The sequence below is a fragment of the Poromitra crassiceps genome (genome assembly GCF_964638095.1).
Source record: "Poromitra crassiceps genome assembly, chromosome: 3".
Lineage (NCBI taxonomy): Eukaryota > Metazoa > Chordata > Actinopteri > Beryciformes > Melamphaidae > Poromitra > Poromitra crassiceps.
In genome coordinates, this window is record NC_139625.1 from 45383027 (window position 1) to 45403904 (window position 20878).

The 20878-nt window shown below is 43.5% G+C and overlaps 1 protein-coding gene across 1 annotated transcript in view; it reads right to left on the reverse strand.

The window, feature by feature from the left end:
- prkd1 (protein kinase D1) overlaps positions 1 to 20878 on the reverse strand; it is a gene marked incomplete at both ends in the record, with an annotated part of 226015 nt that overhangs the window by 54647 nt on the left and 150490 nt on the right. Inside the window, one exon of the mRNA XM_083634163.1 lies at positions 3669 to 3792. Coding sequence (XP_083490289.1) covers positions 3669 to 3792 — 124 coding nt within the window. The remainder of the gene's footprint in view (positions 1 to 3668; positions 3793 to 20878) is intronic.

Sequence of the window (20878 nt, forward strand, 5' to 3'; positions counted from 1 at the left end):
CTAATTGCACCATGTTTTTCAGTCTCTTACAGATTTCATCTGTGTCCTGTGCGGACCTGATCTGTGCCAGCCTCGCCTCTGATGCCGGCAAGTGCTCCACTATGTAGTCAATGGACACACTCACATCCTGCTCCAGCTGCATGTCCTCTGCTGTGGGCGGGTCTCGGATCGGCGCCCTGGACAGTGCATCCGCTGTGATCAGTTTCTTTCCAGGCACATGTTCAATTTTGTACGTGAAGCGAAGCAGGCGCAATCTGAATCTCAGGATACGAGGTGGCAAATCATCTAGCGCTCTGCTGCCCAGCAGGGAAATGAGAGGCTTGTGATCGGTCTGTATGAGAAAGTCCATGCCGACCAAGTATGTCTGGAAACGCTCACACGCCCAGGTCAGCGCGAGCGCCTCTTTCTCTATCTGAGCGTATCTGCGCTCCGTTTCTGTCATGCTGCGTGAAATAAAGGCGACTGGGCGCCAGTCTCCAGACGGTTGCTTTTGACACAAAACCCCCCCTAGCCCAAAGGAGGAAGCGTCCGCTGCAACTTTTGTCTCTCTGTTGACGCAGTACTGCGCTAGAACAGTGGGTGAGCTCAGTTCCTGACGCAGCTCGTCGAAAGCTTTCTGCTGTAAGCTCCCCCACACCCAGTCTGTGTCTGTCTTGAGCAGCTCTCGTAGTGGCTGTGTGAGGTCAGAGATACGTGGAGAGAACTTTGCCACGTAGTTAACCAGGCCCACAAACCTTTTCACGTCTGCAGCATCTTCAGGCGCGGGCATTTCTTTGATTGCCTTGATTTTTCCTGGGTCTGCCTCAATGCCCTGTGCACTGACAACGTGGCCCAGGAACACGACCCTGTCCATTGCAAACTGACATTTGTCATTGTTGAGTGTCAGCCCCTCCTCCTGGAGCCGCCTCAACACTCTGTGCAGTCTGAGGTCATGTTCTTCTCGAGTTGACCCGAAAACGAGAATGTCGTCTGCGTGACACACGTTTCCTTCCAGCCCTGTCAGCATCTGAGTTAGCCGCTTTTGAAAGTGTTCGGGTGCCGATGAAATCCCGAACGGCAGTCTCTTGTAACAGTATCGGCCGAAAGGGGTGATAAACGTGGTCAGCGGTACTGAATCTGGATGTAGTGGCACCTGCCAGAACCCTGCTGTGGCATCCAGCTTCGTAAAAAGTGTTGCACCTGCGAGCTTGGCCAGGGTTTCGTCGACAGCAGGCAAGATGTGTCTCTCTCGGCAGATGTACTCATTCAGATGAGTCATGTCAGAGCAGATCCTGATCTTTCCTTTGGGCTTTGGCGCCACGACCATCCCTGCGCACCACTCTGTGGGCTCTTCTATGGGCACAATCACTCCCATTTTTTGCATTCTCTCGAGTTCCTCTTTAACTTTGTCATATAACGGCAGAGGTACACGTCGTGGGAGCGACAACGCATAGGGCTTTGTGTCCTTCTGCAGCTTAATTCTGTACTCTCTTTTTAGGCAGCCCAGCCCTGTGAAGACTTTGGGGTACAGCTCTCTCATGTCAGCCTCCAGCTCCACAACACCGTCAACTGGGTAGAGAAGCCTGAGTGCTGTGATTGCTGGAAAGCCAAGCAGAGGAGTACCTAGCTTTTGTATCACATATACTGTTTGTGTCGCTGTCCTGTCTTTATATTCCATTACTCCATTGAACTGACCTTTCACCTTGAGAGGTTCGCCGCTGGGCCCGCACAGTGGTTTCGTTGCTCTGGTGAGAGGGCCATGCTGTTCTTCTGAGTAGGCGGCCACCGGGATTACAGTTGCGTCCGCCCCTGTATCCAACTTGAAGGTTATTTTGTGGCCATTCACTCTCAGTGTCTTTTTCCTCCAAGAGTTAGACTCATCTCCTGTGGACACCGCTCCCAGGAAAAGAGCTTCGTCGTCGTCCTCTTCCTGTTCGAGTACAGCTCCCACTCTGCCTGATCGACAAACAACAGCAAAATGTCCTTTCTTTCCACATTTTCTGCACTCTGCTTCCCGTGCAGCACAGTTGTTCAGGGAGTGTCCCGGTGTTTTTCCACATCGTCCACAGCTTTTGTGTTCTTTTTGGGAATCCTTTTGACCTTTGCCGTAGGCTGTTTTTCCTGTCTGGTTTTCCTTTCTGAACTTTTTCTTGAATTTCAGTGAATCCACGTTTGCCTCTTTCTGGTCTGTAGTATTTGTCTCGCGCACCATGGGTTGCTGTTTCTTAATTTCCTCATGTTGTCTTATCATTAACACTGCTTTTTCTAGTGTTAATTCACTGTTCATCTGCAGCTTCTCAGACAGGATGCGGTGTCTTGTGCCCACCACTAACCTGTCTCTGATCATTTCATTCTGCAGTGGGCCATAACTACAGTTTTCTGCTAGTTTATAAACTGCAGAGATGAACGATTCAGCGGATTCCCCTGTCTCTTGGCATCTTTTATTGAAGCGAGCCCTTTCATATATGACATTATATTTGCAGATGAAATATTTATCAAAGGCTTCCTTTACTGCCTTGTATTTCTTCTGATCTGCATCACTTAAGCCCAGCGTGCCCAAAATATCATCAGCTTTATCACCCATAGTGTAGACTAATGAGTTTACTTGATATTCTTCCTCCTTAGTGTTCAGTCCGGCTGCGATCCTGAATCTTTCAAACCGGCGAATCCAGTTGGTCCAGTTAGCAAACTCTGAGAAGTTTTCAGGTGGGCTTATTGAGAACAGGGAATCCATCTTCTCTCTTTTTTTTATTTTTTTATTTATTCTTTTTCTTCTTGAAAGCAAAGTCCACTGCGCTGTCTCGTAACGTCACGTTAAGACGCTCCTCTGGCCGTCTGGCTAACTAGCTTGTTGCTCTGCTGGCTAACGTTAGCGTAGCTTAGCTCCGACCGGGACTCACGTTACTCTGCACGTCGCGGTTATTTATTTATTTATTTTCGCCCGACATCTTCCGGACCTCCGACGCTGTCTGAGACGAGATTCGTAGCTTCTGACACCATGTAACATGCCATACTCAGGCGTTATGTAGACATCCAGACGGGAGACGTGTATAGTCTTATTGCAAGCTTTATTGACAGTCTACCAGTTCCAATACTTCCGGTCCGTTCTCTATATCTTCCCCACATACACCCGTACATACCATACGTTCCTACACATATACCATCACTACAGGCTCAATATCTCAGCTCCTAGATGGAAACGCCTTTTTTTGCTGTTTTTGACCTATCTTCTCCGGCTGATAACTAAAGAACGGAAAATGATATCAATAAACTTTTTTTTGCTGCTGATACAATAGAGTCTCATCGTTCTTTGTGCGTGTTCGGTGTTTACATGTAATATCACACAATATTCTGTGGGCCTCGAGAAATCACTGAAAACGCTCTGAAACTCTGGCACTGGGAGCGTCCGTTCTCCAAAAGTGGCTGGCACTCAATGAGTTAAAGTCAAATAGATGATAAATCAGCTTATGATTTAGGGTGTGATTGACAGGTCGCCTGTCCAGTGATCGTGCTCTTCTCATGCAAATCCACGTCAAGCTCCAAATAATCAAGATGGTGACAATGAAAATACCAACCTCAAGGCTTCAAAATGGGAGTCCAAAAACCAATGGGTGACATCATGGTAGCTACGTCCATATATGTACAGTGGTCTATGCTAGTGACAGACAGACAGACACACAGACAGGTACCAGTGTGTCCTTGCTGGTGTAGTGAACCATCCAGCCTTCCTTCACCACACTGCTGCTCTTCCTCTTGGTGTGTTTGACAGACTGGACAACGCGCATCAGAGGGATGTTGTTACTGGTCGATGGGCTGCAGGGGGCGGGACAAAGCACAACCTCAGCTCTGTGTGTGTTTGTGTTTGTGTGTGTGTGTGTGTGTGTGTGTGCATGCATGCGTGTGTGTGTGTGTCTGTGTGTGTGTGTGTGTGTGTGCTGACGGTTCAAATCAGTTCAAGAATGTAGCCGACTAGGGGTGTTAATGATTAACCGATAGTCGGTTAACTGCCGTTAAGAACGTAACCGATTAAAATTAATTAACTGTTTTGACCGACAACATTGTTAATTTGTGTCATCAATTCAGTCTTCATAGCTCAGTGTGTTCATTATACCAGTCCAGCAGAGGGCGTACCTCGCCCAGCTAGAAGGAGTGGTCACGTGAGAAGGTCGTCACGCATGCATGAGGAAGTAGGAAGTGAATTGAGCAAACAACATGAACCAAAACAGATGCTAAAATTAGCCGCAAGCTCGCGCTACCCAGGTGAAAAAGTATTATACTTAAATTATACTTTTCACAGTATGTACTAAGTACACTTTCAGTTAGCATATGTTAATTTGGCACCCTTAAGTTATACTTAAGTGTACTTAAGTAGTCATTTAGTAGTACTTATGGACTCCTTGAGCACCTTTTAAGTGTAATTTGTATGCTTTTTTGGAACAACTTTTTATAAACTTTAAGTGTACTGAAGTACACCAGTGAAAAGCATGATTCGCGAGCATTCAAAACACACTTTCAGTACAATTGTATTATATCACCAGTGTGTTGAAAGTATACTTAAAAAGGCATTATAGATCAATTGATGTAGTCTACAAGTATACTTTAAATACAGTTATCATACTATTAATATTCTTCTAGCATGCCTCAGTAATATTTCAAATAAACTTCAAATGCACTTTTTGATTTTAATTAGTACATTTAAAGTGTGCTATTGTTAATAAGAAATGTATTTATAGTGAAGTTCTATCACAATTTAAGCATAATAAAGACATGTACTTAAAGTGTACTATAATTGACTAAAAGTGTATCTGAAGTGTATTCCATCATTGCTTATGCGTCAGGATAAAAGTGTATTTTAAATAGAACATTGTTATACTTTAAGTACTGTATTAAATGTTCCTGAAGTATACTCACAATACATCACTATTACACTTCACATGGTGCCATTTTAGTACACTCCAAATGTGCCGTTTTGTTCAATGACCAATTGCACTTCAATTATGAGAAAAACACATTTTATTTACATTAAAATATTATGGTAATACAAATGTATGTAAGAAATTAAAACAGTTACCAGTAGCGATGCACAATATATCAGCTATCAGCTGATGTTTGATCTTGAATATATCGGTATCAGTCCGATGAGCCGATGGCTGGAAAGCCCTTGTTGGTGGCCTATACCCCAGGAGGGGTAGTAGACATAAGTAAGTCCGATGAGCCAAATAACCAAAATGTTAAACCATGAAGCCACAGTCCTGAAGGCAGGCTGGTTGACAATGCAGGCTGGCTGACAACGCAGGCTGTGATCTGCTCCCATAGGCTGCTGTCCTTCTGCACCGGAGTGGAAGACCTGTCCGCCGACAAGGCTGAGGGGATGAGAAAAGAAAAAGACAAATTAATGCAAGACAAGCTTTTATAGTGAACGCAGAGGTCAAGGAACTGTAAGAGAAGAGGTAGAAATTTAACAATGTGGCTTTGTTGCCTAAACCTAACCAACGGCACTACACGGCCTCTATTAGGGCTGCACGATTTATCGTATTTTCATCGCCATCGCGATATGAAAATGCGCGATGAACACATCGCAAAAGTCACGTGTTATCGCAAAAAAAAAAAAAAAATTACAGTGCACATGAACGCAACATGCAAGATACCGGCTGAATAAGTGTCCAAATGTTCATGTCATTCTGGCCAATACTCCACTTCTGTTATAACATTTCAGTCTGGAATATGGAATATCTTTCAATAATCGTTATGACTAAAAGTAATCTCATGTGTAAGAAATGGCTGTTCTACATTGAAGTAAAAATGTAAATAATTAACTTGTTGGTTTTGGATTTTTTTTAGCTTCAAGAGTGCATTTTTGTTCGTATGACCCTCAACACAGGCTTTGAGAATCCCGTGCCACTTACTGATACATATGCTTAAATTAACACACTCGTATTGCAAAATGAATTTAGGCCCTCACTGTAATACTTCAGAAGTTGAATTTGAAGTTCAGCATTAATACATTTGTCATTTTTTGTCTTAGATTTACCTTTGTGTGTTATTGCAATATCAAACTACATAATTGAGAATCGATTCTAGATTCTGGAATCGAGAATCGATTCTGGAATCGGATCGTGACCCCAGGAATAGGAATCGGATCGGATCGTGGCTTAGCCGGATCGGAGCACCCCTACCCATTAATTTTTTTTTTATAGCATTTTTTTATTTATCGCAGGTCATATCGTCATCACAATATTGAACAGTTATCGCACATCGCAGCTTTTCCTCATATCGTGCAGCCCTAGCCTCTATCTTCCCAAAAGCGCTAATTTTCCACTCGAAAATATTGCTCAGCAAAGATTGTAAATAGTATGAAATTGTTTATTTAAACCATTTATTTTAATGAGTTGGCTACAGCCCCCCACATGATTGCTTGTCTATGGGGAGAGCTGCGCCTCCCTCTCAGCGCAGCAGAGCACATTGCATGCCAGTTCTGGCCTGTACATGAAATCAAATAAAATTTGAGCTGAACTGTGACCTACCGGTATTTACCACTAAACTTTCTCCGCTGAAGGTGAGAGAACATGATCATCATGTGAGCAGATTATTTGTTGCATGTGCTGCCTCCTCCGCTGGCTGCATGCGCTGCCTCCTCCGCTTCAGTGTGCGGTGAAATACCAATTAGAAGCCGACTTTTATGCCCGCTGGCAGGGAAACTACCATAGGCACATTTCTCAAAATAATTATTACACCAGAGATGTCGGTTTTAGTGTATAAAAATCTTCAGGAAATGCCTACACAATTTTCAGAATCATCAGATGTTGACGGAAAACGAATTTTGATCAGCAAGTTTCGTGCATGTGTTTTTTTTCCTCGTTGTTCCCGTTTCCTCGTTGTTCGTCTTCTTCATCCGATTTTCCTTCTTCGTTGTGTTTGGGAGATGCATTCAACAGGATGTCGCAAAGGTAAAAAGAAAACATTGAAAAAACTAACCGGGCGTCAAATTGGGACCTGCTTTTATGTACAAAATATGTATCCAGACCCCGCTTATATATGGGACCCGCGGCAATTTGGAAGTCGGCTTCTAATTGGTATTTTACGGTAGATGGCGTTATCCTATCGTCAGCAGCGCGCAATTACTTTGCGCTAAGAGCTATGAAAAGGACCTCTTACGCGCAAATACCTCTCTGCGCTGGGCGCTCTGCACAGAGATTACGGCTGCGCTCCGAGTGCAGAGAGGTATTTGCGGAGTGGAAAGTGGAATTACTTTTGGATATTTATATATATTTATATATATTTGGGTATTAGCAGCAGATAATTCAGTGAGGCAATCAACTATAACTCACTGAGAACTTTTATCACATCGCAAAGAGGGAAATAAATTGAGAACACTTGTGGGACAATGGACATAGGCTATTTACCTTCATAACCCGAAGGGTCGGCACCACAGACGATCTGTCAATAAGCTCTCTCTGTCCTCGCAGGAGTGAGTACACTCTATTACGCATGGAGATAATTACAGCATATTGCATGCCTCGGTGAGGCAACCTCACGCAAACAACCATTGTGAGACGGGAATCTGATTGGTTTTGATTGACGTATGCCAGCCTTGCCCGGTCACGCCTGTGAATAATTCTGGTAGTTAAGACCGCCCAAATCCCGTTTGCGCGGGCATTTTGGGGGGTTACATGCTGCCACTCCGACGTTCTGCCACTCCGAAATATCGGCACTCAGAAAGGGTTCTATATTCCCCGTTTTTCACTAACCTCTCCCAGCCCCCACGCCAAACCTAACCTCCCCCCATGCCTAAACCTAACCTCCCCCAGACCCTAACCCAAAACCTAACCTCTCCCACCCCCACGCCTAAACCTAAGGTCGGCATTGCGGCTTCTAAGGTGAACGACCGCCAGTCCGAATACTGGAAGTTAACGTTCGGAGTGGCAGAGCTTCGGAAAGGCAGACAGTTACCATTTTGGGGCGCAGATGATTTTTGGCAGAATTGTTTCCGCATGCCCGCCGAGAATTGCATCCCCAACATATTTCGGGGCTGTTTTAACTTAGAAATCAGGGAGGTCACGTCTACCAGACAATTATATCACTTTGAAACAGTAAAATTTCTGTATAAATCATTACCAGTAGCTCCCGTGAGGTGGGGATGTTTTTTTTTTGCTGCTCGGTGGGGGAGGCAAGGCGGAACGCTATCGTCCGTGCCTTAATGCACGCGCAAACAGTGCGCAAAGCGCTATTTAGGGATAGCGCCTGTCGGAAGATAGAGGCCCACGTGTTTACTTTAGTTCTTAACGGCGGAGGAATGGAACTGTTAACATTGGTAGTGGGCCATGGGATCCTGACTATACGTCAAACTAGGATGAGAATGAGAACGTGCTGGGTGTGAAGAGACAGTAGTCTGCTTGCTACTGAAACACACAGGCCACATCTTCTTTCTGGATGGACAGATTTGTCACCGCAAATTAGAGGCATTTTCTATTTTATTTTTAAATGGCGTTGACATTCCAAAACAACAGAAATCTATCCTTTCTGATGGATCGGTGTGGCTGCAGTTAATTCCTTCCAGAGTCATGTTCACAGCACACAGAACACAACACAGCGTATAGCCTAATATATTTACATAATCTTTCAGTCATTTTCTATAGGATAACCACTGGGTGTGCGCGTTTCTTCCCCAGCGGCAGCATGGTCTGGGGGAGAAACGCGAAACCGAAAGTAGACCAAGATGCGTGTTGCATCTCAAATATCCAAATATTCACTGTTGACCTACCACCGAATATCCGGAGCCCAAATGTTTTTATTTGGGCCAGCCCTGGAAATAGATGACTATGAGCAGACAAATAAATGAGCATATACTGTACTTCCTGCTTAATATTTCCTCCTACTGGGCGTCCGGGTAGTGTAGCGGTAGATTCCCTGCCTACCAAGATGAGGGTCGCAGGTCCGTGCCCCCGTGTTACCACCGGCTTGGTCGGGCGTCTATACAGAGACGATTGGCTGTGTTTGCGGGCGGGAAGCCAGATTAAGGGCATGAGTCCTGGTCGCTGTACGACCGCCTCCTCTGGTCAGTCAGGGCGCCTGTTCGGGGCGGAAGGGGACTGTGGGAATAGCGTGATCCTCCCACATGCTACGTCCAGCCACTGAAGCTCCCCGCTATCAGGTGAAAAGCAGCTGGCAAATGTGATCGACAGAGGGGGTGGAGCAGCGAGAGGGGCAGCAGAGGGAAATTGGCCAAGTACAATTGGGGGAAATGAGAAAAAATAATAATATAAAAAGGGATAACCCACCTACTGATGTTGACGAGTCCGTTAGTGGCGTGTGCTTTCCGTTGAGGCTGAGTGAGGTCAGTCAGACTGAGGATGATCTGATGTTCAGTGAAGATGAGGTTGGAGCAAACACACCAGAGGGCACATCTAGAAACACACACCCACACCAACAATTACTCCCAACAGCTTTTAGAAGCACCTGAAGAGTATGGCAACTGTATCACATTTGAAATATTCCATGATTAAGATAAGACATGGGGAGCTGTGCAAATAAAAACAGACATCCAGAGCAGGACTCTACCTTAGTCTCTTCCTATTTCAGCCCTACTTGGGGAAAGTCTGCTGAGAGTGGGCAGGATGCTCTACACAGGGCAGCGCTGAGCAGCGGCTGGATGGCTGGTATCCCAGCAGAGGGTGGGTGGCTGGTACAGGCCCTTGACAGGTGACACGACCGCTCTGGGAATCACAAACAGGAACATATTATATATACTGTATTCCAACCACATGCAAGCACCAGGTCCCTCAGCTTAAAAAAAAAAAAAAATACAGTTGTACTGTCATACCTCTGGGCAGCTGTATCTGTTGTCGATGGAGTGATGTCGAGTTTCTACGAGGAGTAGATGGGTAGTGAAGATGCAGCGCACACAGAGCAGCCTCTGGACACACTGCCTTAAGCTGGACAACAAAGTCAGATAAGATTGCAGTGAGAAAACTTCATTTTCTATCTGTAGTACTCATGAGTGTAATTTTTTTTCAGCATCTTCTGGAGAATCTCTTTTTGTGGATTTTTCTCACATTTTCTCCCCAAATGTACTTGGCCAATTCCCCATTATAACGGTCGTTGCGCGGGTCAGAGGGGTTTCACCAGCAGGACGTAGCGCATGGGAGGATCATGCCATTCCCCCCAGTGCCCATTCCCCGAAACAGGTGGCCCGGCCAACCAGATGAGGCGCTAGTGCAGCGACCAGGACTCATACCCTACCGGCTTCCCACCCGCAGACACGGCCAATCTTTAGGAATGTCTGACCAAGCCAGAGGTACCTCTGGCAGGAGTTGAACCTGGGACTCCGCGGTGGTAGGCAAGTGCTTTTACCTCTACACCAGTGGTTCACACCCACCGGGCCCCGGTCCATAAAGCATTTGCTGCCACGCCGCGGGGAAGCTAATATGATTCTGCAGGGAGAAAGAGAGTGAGATAGCTCTCTCTCTACACACACACTTGCATTAAGAGAGGGTCCATGAAATTGAGAGTTTACAGTCTATTATTTCACTTGTAATTCACTATTCCAGTGTGTCAGAATTTTACATACACTAAGAAGCTGACTGTCCCCTAGCCCCATAACGTGACGCTGCTACTGTACTCCGATAATATTCTCGTACAGCAGTCATCGTCACACAGCGTTCGAATCCTCAATAGGTGGAAAACGCTGTTAAAAAAGCTCTCCTACCCGTATCCCACCTCCGATTGCAGATCCGAAGATATGATAGTCCGCCTAGTGAAGCCAGTAATTTAGCCGGCGCTGTTAAAATGATACTGCTTGCGTGAAACAACCGTTTAGAAGCAGTCTTTGTACAGCCTGCGCTGAATTTACAGCAGGGTGTGTTTGATCTCACTATCTTGGTGCACCGCTTGCACATGGCGAGCAAACAACACATGCAGTCACACGGAGACGGCGGCTGTCAGTGATCAACGCAAATCCAGCGCACCTGGGAAGCAAAACATGTCATGAAATAGGTTCCTGTCGGCTTCTCCTGTCCTCAATACGGCACAGGCTGTGCAAAGACTGCTTCTAAACGGGTGTTTCATGCAAGCAGTATCATTTTAACAGCGCCGGTTAAATTACTGGCTTCACTAGGCGGACTATCATATCTTCGGATCTGCAATCGGAGGTCGGATACGGGTAGGAGAGCTTTTTTAACAGCGTTTTCAGCGGGGACCGCCTTCCATTCCGAAACACCATCGTTCCGACACACCCCCACTCAGAAACCCCCCCACTCCGAAATTGAAATTGATTTAACCCCCCCACTCCGAAATTGATTTTCAAGTCCATATTTCTCCGAGTTTCCTGCATTCCTGCAGCTTGAAATAAATGTTTCAACTCATTGTTTTTTTTATTATATGTCACTGTCTTCATATAATTTCGCTATAGCAGTAAACACGAGCCTGCTGCATTCAGATAGATACAGGAATGTGAATGTTGGATACATCCTAAAATCAGCTGTGGATCACAGACATGTTTGCACTCTGTGTTGTTCAGAATCGTGCGAGCCGCTGCTCAGGGACTGGGCACAGCTGTCCTGCTTGCTTTCTCCCCCACTCCGCAAAGAAATAGGCTACACCTTGACAACGCACACTCTAGTTAACCGCGTATCGGGCCCGGAGCAGTGTTTTTATTTTTATTTTTTGGCACACAGACTTTCCACTCTGCTGGTCTAAATAGCCTACCAGGTGTGGTCTTGCGCATTCCTGGCTCGCAGTTTTCTGCAGGTGCACAGAGATATCTCTCTACAATCACTAAACATTGTTAATTTATGTTGTCTTGCCATACAGTTTGTTAAATTTGTCAAATGCGTAATCCGAGAGCGCAAGGATCTGTTCCACAGCAGCATATTCAACTGATTATTTTTACGCCGACAGGATCTAATCATAAATGATGTTTTCTACACATCTAAAGGTGAGCTGTTACACACGCCCACATTCATACCCTGACAAGTGTTTGAAAAAAATTAATTGTAACTTTGAGTCAAATGCTCACAGTTGAATAAGGTTCATTGAGTCATATTAGCAAGATGTGGACGTTCTTATTTGTGAATGCCAGTCGGGTTGAATTGATTTTGTTTTATGAAAATCTGAGGAAATTTAGCTTCCCCATTCCCGATGGTCTAGCGCCGCCTATGCATATTTTCAATAAAAAACAATGAGTTGCAGTGTTTGATGGAGGAAACTCGGAGAAATATGGACTTGAAAATCAATTTCGGAGTGGGGGGGTTTCGAAATGGAGGGGATGTCCCCATTCGGAATAGGGGTGCCTTTAAAAAAATGGGAAAACCCCTCCATTACGAAGAATGGAGGTCGATCTTCGGAGTGGGGGGGTTTCGAAAAGGCAGGGTGTAACCGTTTTCTACCTAGTGAGGATTCAAACGCTGTGTGACGATGACTGCTGTACGAGAATATTATCGGAGTACAGTAGCAGTGTCACATTATGGGGCTAACTGTCCCCATGTCCTCACTGCCTACTGCCCAGGTGGGTTCATCAAAAAGGAGTTTCTGTGTGGAATTTGCAGTTCTCAGTCTGCTCCCCGGGGGATGAATCCCCTGCAATATATATATAAGAAAATAATATCTGTTCTGTGATAAACCATGACAAAATAGACAGGTTAACATGACCATTTACTATTTTAGGGTGTGTGAGGAAGAACAGTAACCTTATTCCTCTTACCTTCTGTCGTTGCCTTTCATGATCACCCCTTCAAGACAGACAAAATCCTCCCGACATGACTGCCTACATTGTGAACAGGAGAGAGTTGTAACTAGCATCGAGTTAGCAGCTAACGTTATACAGTACTTGATTGTCTCTGGCTGCTAGCTAGCTAAGCAGACTGAGTCCCCACACTAACGTCAGCTAGCATTGTTTTGTAGCATACTGTTCACCCTTTGAGTAAATGTAATTCACAAATAAGTCTAAAACGATTCAACTGTTAACGTAACATTAACGTCACATCTGTCTCACAGACTAACCTAGCGTTAACTAACGCTGGTAACGTTGTGTTAAAGCAGTCTATACAGAGAATAAGCGCTAACGCAAGCTAATCTGCTTTAGCGTTAGCTAACGTATGCTAGCTAATAGAAAAACGCACATAATGTTGCGTTTCGGGGTACACCAAAATACTTTGGTACCGTCTGCTTATACAAGACATACAGTTTTAAATGATAAGCAACTAGTTTTGTCAATATTACCGTATCCCGGGCGGCAGGACGCCCGCTCGAATTTCAAACGAAACATGTTGGCTGGCCCTGATCACTTCCGGAAGTACCTTCTTCTTCTTCTTCTGATATTTAATGGCGGTTGGCAAACAGCATTTTGTGCAATACCACCACCTTCTGAATTTTAGCAGTTACACAATATTATTCACAGTGTGGGAAAAACAAAAACGATGTCCATCCAAAGTGCTCAAAAACATAATAGTGTCCATTCTTCTTCTTCTTCTTCTTCTTCTTCTTCTTCTTTGGTGAATGTCAATGTCACCTTGCTACCTTCTCACATGGATAGACAGACAGGCAGGCGGACGGACGGACGGAGACAGACAGACAGACACACAGACATGTTATTTTAATGTGAGCCAGCTAGCTTTACAAACATTCTCAGAATTAGTGTTTGGGAAGTATAATTAGTTACTTATTATTGATTATTCATTTAAAAAGTAATACAATTACTTTACTTATTACTTGGTTTCAAAAGTACTTGTTACGTCAACAATCAGCCAAACGTCATACATTTTATTTATTTGCCTATATAGGACAAAAACAAATCATGATCTGGCAACACTAGTCTTGCAAAGCCAGACCTATCTCCACTTTTCATTTCAACACTATGCCAGCGCTGGAGAAAGTAATGCAGTAACTTGAAATTACTTGGATTACTAACTGTAATATAATTACTTTTTACTTCAATGTAGGAAATAAAAAAATAAATGATTTTGGAGCAACTTTTGTCCCCACTGTCTAAAAACTTTAAAAAAAATAGTAATTAGTGCATAAAGGGCTAGATAAAAAGTAAAATGACTGAATAAAGACATACTCAAAAAAGTACACAAAAAGCTAATCAATTACACTCATTTGAGTACTAGTAATTAGTTTCCTTCCATCTTGTATTACGACTGTAAGTATTTACAACTTATCCTACTTAAAGTACAGCTAAAATGAACTAACATTTAAGTGCACTCTTTATAAGTTTACTTAAATACACTTCTAATGAAGTGGAATTAAAGTACACTACAATAAATCATACTAGTTGTGTATTAACTCATTCACTGCCAATATCTGACTGGCATTTTTGGCACAGGCCAAGTATTTCCATAATGTTTGGTCATCTTTCAAGACCCACAGTAAATTCTGTACTAGGACTACAGTGATGTCCAATACCTCGAAATGAAGAGCTAAGTCTCTACTTTCACCCCCAAAAAGAAAGTTAGCTTTTAGCATGTTCTGTACTCTACTTATAACCCTTTTTATACACCCCATGTTCACCAAAAAAGCCTGTCTGGGAAGAGAAAAGGGAGAAAAAAGCATTTTTGTAAAAGGGCACAATCTCAGGCATAACTCACTCTCAATTCTTTTATTTTGAACTGTATTGACATCAGACATGTAAATATTATTCGTTAGGACACAAATGACAAAAAAAATATATATATATATATATATTTATACACACATGAAGTGCTTTTTTTTTACATTCAACAATACAGTTTACTCGGTGTGAGTGTGCAGACAGACAGACAGACAGACAGACAGACAGACAGACACACCGACAGACAGACAGACAGACAGACAGACACACACACACACACACACACACACACGATCCCCCTTTTAGATTTCTAACCCAACATAGGATAAGCAATAACCACGCCCTGTGGCGCTGGGATTGGCCAGGAGCAACACTGGAGGGCACGCAGCCCAGCGATTTCATGAACCAACTGAAGAGCTCTTGAGAAGGACAGCGGGCTGCTGTGAGTGCCTTCTGCCCGCTGCTGCCTAGCTGTTCCTGTGTTTATTTTTGATTTGTTCTGGTACACCCGTCCTCGTCCATGTCTCCCTGTCATATCAACTCTGCTATTTGATCGTTCCCGTTTTCCCCTCGGCTATTCAACACGTCTTCACCGCCCTCGCAAACTGATCGATCATTTCCTCATTCCTCCGATGATCAAACACATCTCTTGATTACTTTCTCCCGTTTTCTCCTGGCTGGCACAGAGGAAGGCGACTCCAGCTCGTGCAGCGCGCCGAGGGCGTTTCAATGGCGTTTCTCCTGTCTGCACAAGGAAGCGTTACCCGTTCTCTGCTTTTCCTCTTGCTCAATTTCAAAACAACAGCTGCGGTATGTGTTTGATCGCGTGCTGTCGGCTACCCTTTGAAGGCAGGGACCTGTGTCTGTGTCACAGGCTGGGCAAGTGTTTGCTGCAGGCGCTGCACCAATAAAAACAAAAACACGTCAAACACGTCCTTGGCGGGGAAGGCCATTGCTGATAACACGTCAAAGACGTCATTGGCGGTGAATGAGTTAAGAAGGACTTTAACAAAAGTGTACTTTTCACAAGTACACTATGTTACCACTAGAAGTGCTTGCACTTTAGTATACTTTTTTGAAGTACACTGAAATACAGCTTAAAATGAACTTATATTAAAGTTCACTCTTTGCAAGTACACTTAAATACACTTATAAATAATTCAATTTAAAGTGTACTACAATAAAGCATACTGTTAGTGTATTACAATTGACTTGAAAATAAGTGTACTTTTCATAAGTATACTAAATTACCACTTTACGTATTTGCAATTTAGTATACTTTTAAAAAGTACACTAAAATTACAGCTTAGAATGAGTTTATATTAAAGTGTACTATTTGCAATTACACTTAAATACACTTATAAATAATTCCACTTAAAGTGTATGAGAATAAGGTATACTAATAGTGTCTTACAATGGACTTGAAAATAAGTGTACTTTTCATAAGTATACTAAATGACCACTTTACGTAGTTGCAATTTAGTATACTTTTTAAAAGTACACTAAAATACAGCTTAGAATGAGCTTATATTAAAGTGTACTATTTGCAATTACACTTAAATACACTTATAAATAATTCCACTTAAAGTGTATGAGAATAAGGTATACTAATAGTGTATTACAATGGACTTGAAAATAAGTGTACTTTTCATAAGTATACTAAATTACCACTTTACGTAGTTGCAAATTAGTATATTTTTTAAAAGTACACTAAATACAGCTTAGAATGAACTTATATTAAAGTGCACTTCTTTAAAGTACACTTAAATGCACAAGTAAATAATAGCAATTAAAGTGTACTATGATAAAGTATACTAATACTTTATTAAAATTGACTTAAAAATAAGTATACTTTTTATATGTACACTATATGACCACTTTAAGTATTTACAATTTTGTATACTATTTTAAAAGTATACTTAGGTACAATTTATAATACACTTGCAAGAAAGTACGCTTTTTAAAAGTAAACTAAAATACCACTTTAAGTATTGGAAAAATGAGTATATTTATTTTTAGTACATTTAAATTGACCTTAATGGCATCTTTTCTGAAGTACACTTTATAAAAGTACATGTTAAATATACTTTATATTAAGCACAAAAAGTAAAAGTATAATTATAATAACTTTTGTATACTTAAATTATATTTCAAATATACAAAAGTATACTACTTTTTCACCTGGGTAGCAACAGCATAGAAGGATTACACTCTAAAAGTAAATGTGTAAATACTGCGACGCCGTTCTCAAAATTCAACTCCAGGGGCAATTTATGATTCCCGGACGAGCATCGCTGAACGTCACGTTACGTTCCATTATCGCTGGACGCTGATTGTGGACGCCGTCACTCATAAAAGTTATAGCTAAATATTGGGGTCATCCCTATGTTCCCCGGGTCCTATGTTCCCCGTTTTTCCCAAATGGTGTCCACCCGCTATGCCGACCACCCGCAATGCCGACCTTAGGTTTAGGCGTGGGGGTGGGAGAGGTTAGGTTTTGGGTTAGGGTCTGGGGGAGGTTAGGTTTAGGCATGGGGGGAGGTTAGGTTTGGCGTGGGGGCTGGGAGAGGTTAGTGAAAAACGGGGAATATAGAACCCGGGGAACATAGAACCCGGGGAACATAGACATGATCCCTAAATATTAATACTAGGCGATTGGAGCAGGCATCGTGCGTGCAGAGACAATAACACAGAAGCCTTGCTTTATGGTGGAAAAGAAGTGTGGTGGACGGCGAGGGATTTCATGAAGTTCATTGAACCAGGCTATCACGTCCCCCTTTGTTGAAATGACTTATTGTTTTTAGGCTAATTATAGTTTTATTATTATTTTCATTTGTGATTCATGCCATGAATGTCACATAAATAATATGCAGCTATTGTGTGACTGTGAGGTTAAATAGAACTTGAACTGAGAGAAAGACGAGATGTGATTTTTTTCCCGGGGGGGGAATTCAATCAGAATTCCAAGGAATTTAGTAGATTAGACCTGAATGAGTTAATTCCCAATGACTATGATTTTGGCACTATTACTACAGTATTTCTTTCTAGTGAATATCATGAAGTTAGATTGTTAATTAAGCTGAAACTTTAGCATTTTTTCCATGCTCTTGTTTGCTTCAGATATTAAAGAATCAAAATCAATGTGCCTTAGAATTACATTGGTATCGTCAGCAAAAAGTAAAGGCAGTACACTAGAAGATGGGCAAGGTCATTAATGTAAATTAAAAACAACAAAGGTCCAAGTATTGATCCTTGGGGAAGCCCACAAATGATTCTAGGGGCCCTATTGTACTGGACATAGGCGTACAACATGCCAAACCAGGCATTTCAGCGCAAAAATGCGGGAATGGCATTATCCTATCATCAGCAGCGCGCAATTACTTTGCGCTAAGAGCTTTTAAAAGCACGTCTTACGCGCTAAATACCCCACTGCGCTTGAGCGCACCATAATCTCCGTGCTGCACAGCGTAGTGCAGAGTAAAATTCCTTTTGGATATGTCATTACGCGCAGCCTTGCCATGCCAGGACATCAAATTCTGCTGCTAAAATTGGGTATTAGCAGATAATTCAGTGTGGCAATCAACTATAACTCACTGAGAAACTTGTATCACATCGCAGAGGGAAATTAATTAAGAAACCTTGTTGGACAATGGACATAGGCTATTCACCTTCACCTATCCCATAACCCGGAGGGTCGTTGGCACCACAGACGATCTGTCAATAAGCTCTCTCCGTCTCGGCACGAGTGAGTCCACTCTATTACGCATGGAGCAACACGTTCTCACTCCGAGCACGTAGCATATTGACGCTTTGTCCCGGGGAGCAGTTGACTAATGGGGGAGCAGTTAGGCTAATAGGGGAGCAGTTGCCATAAGCGTCAAAGATGACTTCCATGGGTTTGCATTGAGTTTAGTCGGAAAGCCCAAGTCGTTTCATGTGTCGCTCAAGGGTACCATGTTAGTAACAAGCGACGCACAAGGGATGGGACAAAGCGTCAATATGCTACGCGCTCGGAGTGAGAACGGGTTGCATGGAGAGAATTACAGCATATTGCATGCCTCGCGCACACACAGCGATTGCGAGACGGGAATCTGATTGGTTTGTTTGATGTAATGTCCAGGCATTGCCTGGCCACACCTGTGAATAATTCTGGTGCTTAAGACCACCCAAATCCCGTTTGCGCTGGCATTTTTGGGGCGCAGATGAGGCATGGCTCTAATTTGTGCCTGTGGCAGATGCCGTGAATGTTTCCGCATCCCAGCCGAGAATTGCATCCCCACCATATTTCGGGGCTGTTTTAACTTAGAAAACAGGGAGGTCACATCTACAGAGACAATTATATCACTTTTAAACAGTTACATTTCTGTATAAATAATTACAATATGCTCCCGTGAGGTGGGGATGCGTTTAGCTGCTGCCGGGCGGGGGTGCAAAATTCGGCATAACACCTGTCCTGGACACTTGTGCAAGGCAGTCTGCTACTGTTAAGGCACGCAAACAGGTGCGCAAGCGCAAATACGGGATATCGCCTGTAGGGCCCTAGATCTGGGGCTCTCTGTTCCCACTGGCCTTAGGCGCCAAAACTGGGGTTAAACGCAAAAAAACGCACCTTGCGCCTGCCTTGGGAAGATAGCATCATGGTTTTAGGCCCTGAAATGCGCTTTACGCCGAAGAGGCGTGGCGCAGTGCCAGAATAGGCCAGAATGGGCTATCTTCGCCCCTGGCGTTAATTTAGCGCTTAGCGCTTTTGAAAACCAGGCCTTATTCAGTGCGCCGCGGATATTGCTATGCGTAATTACGCATAGTAATCTCACTCTATAGCCGATCTCACTCTCTCTCCCCCTCTCTCTCTCTCACTCCCTCTCTCTCGCGCGTCAGGCAGGCACAATGACCGATGAAAAAAAAGTTGTTATACCGTAGTTTTGAGCCCCTGTCATTCAGAGGCTGTTGCATCATCCTACCTGTGCAGTGGGGGAGAAGAAAAGGTAGCGAGAGAAAACGATATAATTCTGACCAAACTTTCACCAATCTAATCTCATCATGACATCCAGGGATAGGCTATATTTTTCTAGCCGATGCGTTTAGAACATTCTTTTCCCTTTGATCTTGCTATAGTGTAGCGTATTTACATGCTTGCTGTATTTAAACTGCAATGAGATTTGTTTGAGAGCATAATATGGAATGATATAGGCTATATGGAGACAGACGGGGATGAAAGAGGGAGGGGGGGCAGCTCAGTGCGCCGGCTCCCCTACCAAAGCCACACATGTGACATCTCCCAGCATGCATTGAGGCTAGACAAGACCAGAAATAGCCACCAAATCAGCCTAAATAGGCTAAGTGGTAGATAGAAATAATGTTTCTGTTAACACAACATGCAATTCTAGAACATTTCAATATTGGACAAAATAAAACATAGAAATCAAAACACAACCCTATAGTGCCTTTTAAACATGAAATCTGGATCATGTCAGGCTAGAGAGACCAGGATATTTTCAGGTTTTGCCTTTCTAAACATGAGGGGTCTTTGTTAAGAAACAACTGGATATGAGCCGTTTTTTCTGCCAGTGGGCAGAAAAAATTGTAACCAAACTCCATTCAAAAACATGCCGTTTTAACAGTCCATTCCGACAACGAGGGGTGGCATTATGCCAAAATGAGGCAGTCAAAAATAGTGGTCGCACCGTCGTCAATCACTAGCTGTGTTTCCATTACAGTTTTTCGCAAAATAATAGCGATATTTCTACAACTTCGACAATGTACAATTGCGACTTGTAGGCATTTCCATTGAAGTTGAGTTTGGTCTGACGGCACGCACACCTGAACGCAATTCCCCGTTACCAGCAGCTGCCACAGTGATTACGCACGGGGATCTGCCCCATATCTCCCCTGCATGCTCAAATCCAACCAATGGTCAATGCAAATCACAACATGAAGTTACAACGCATATAAACGAGCCTGATTATCAATTCAAAAGAACATGAGTGGCAACGTTGCTGGCTGTGGTGAATGCAGTGAGCGCGACAGGCAGAGGAAAAAAGGTAGCCTAATAGCCTACAACTGGTCCGATTTAGAGATGGAGGAGGGGGGAAAAGGCTGATATGGTGCAATAATCGGAATGTCGTGTATTATAATTATAACATTGCACCTGAAACGTGTGTAATGTATTACTCACAGTCACTGTATTCACTTCAGACAGCAGCACCGCACTGGTGTGTGCTTTTCATCCCCTCATCTTGCCGCTGTGCCAAATGCGCGCACAGGCAGCCTTTCACCATGGACCGATTTCTGCCATTACACATTATCTATTTTTCCCGGCTCCGCTTTTGCATGCCGTTTTAACGGAGTCCATTC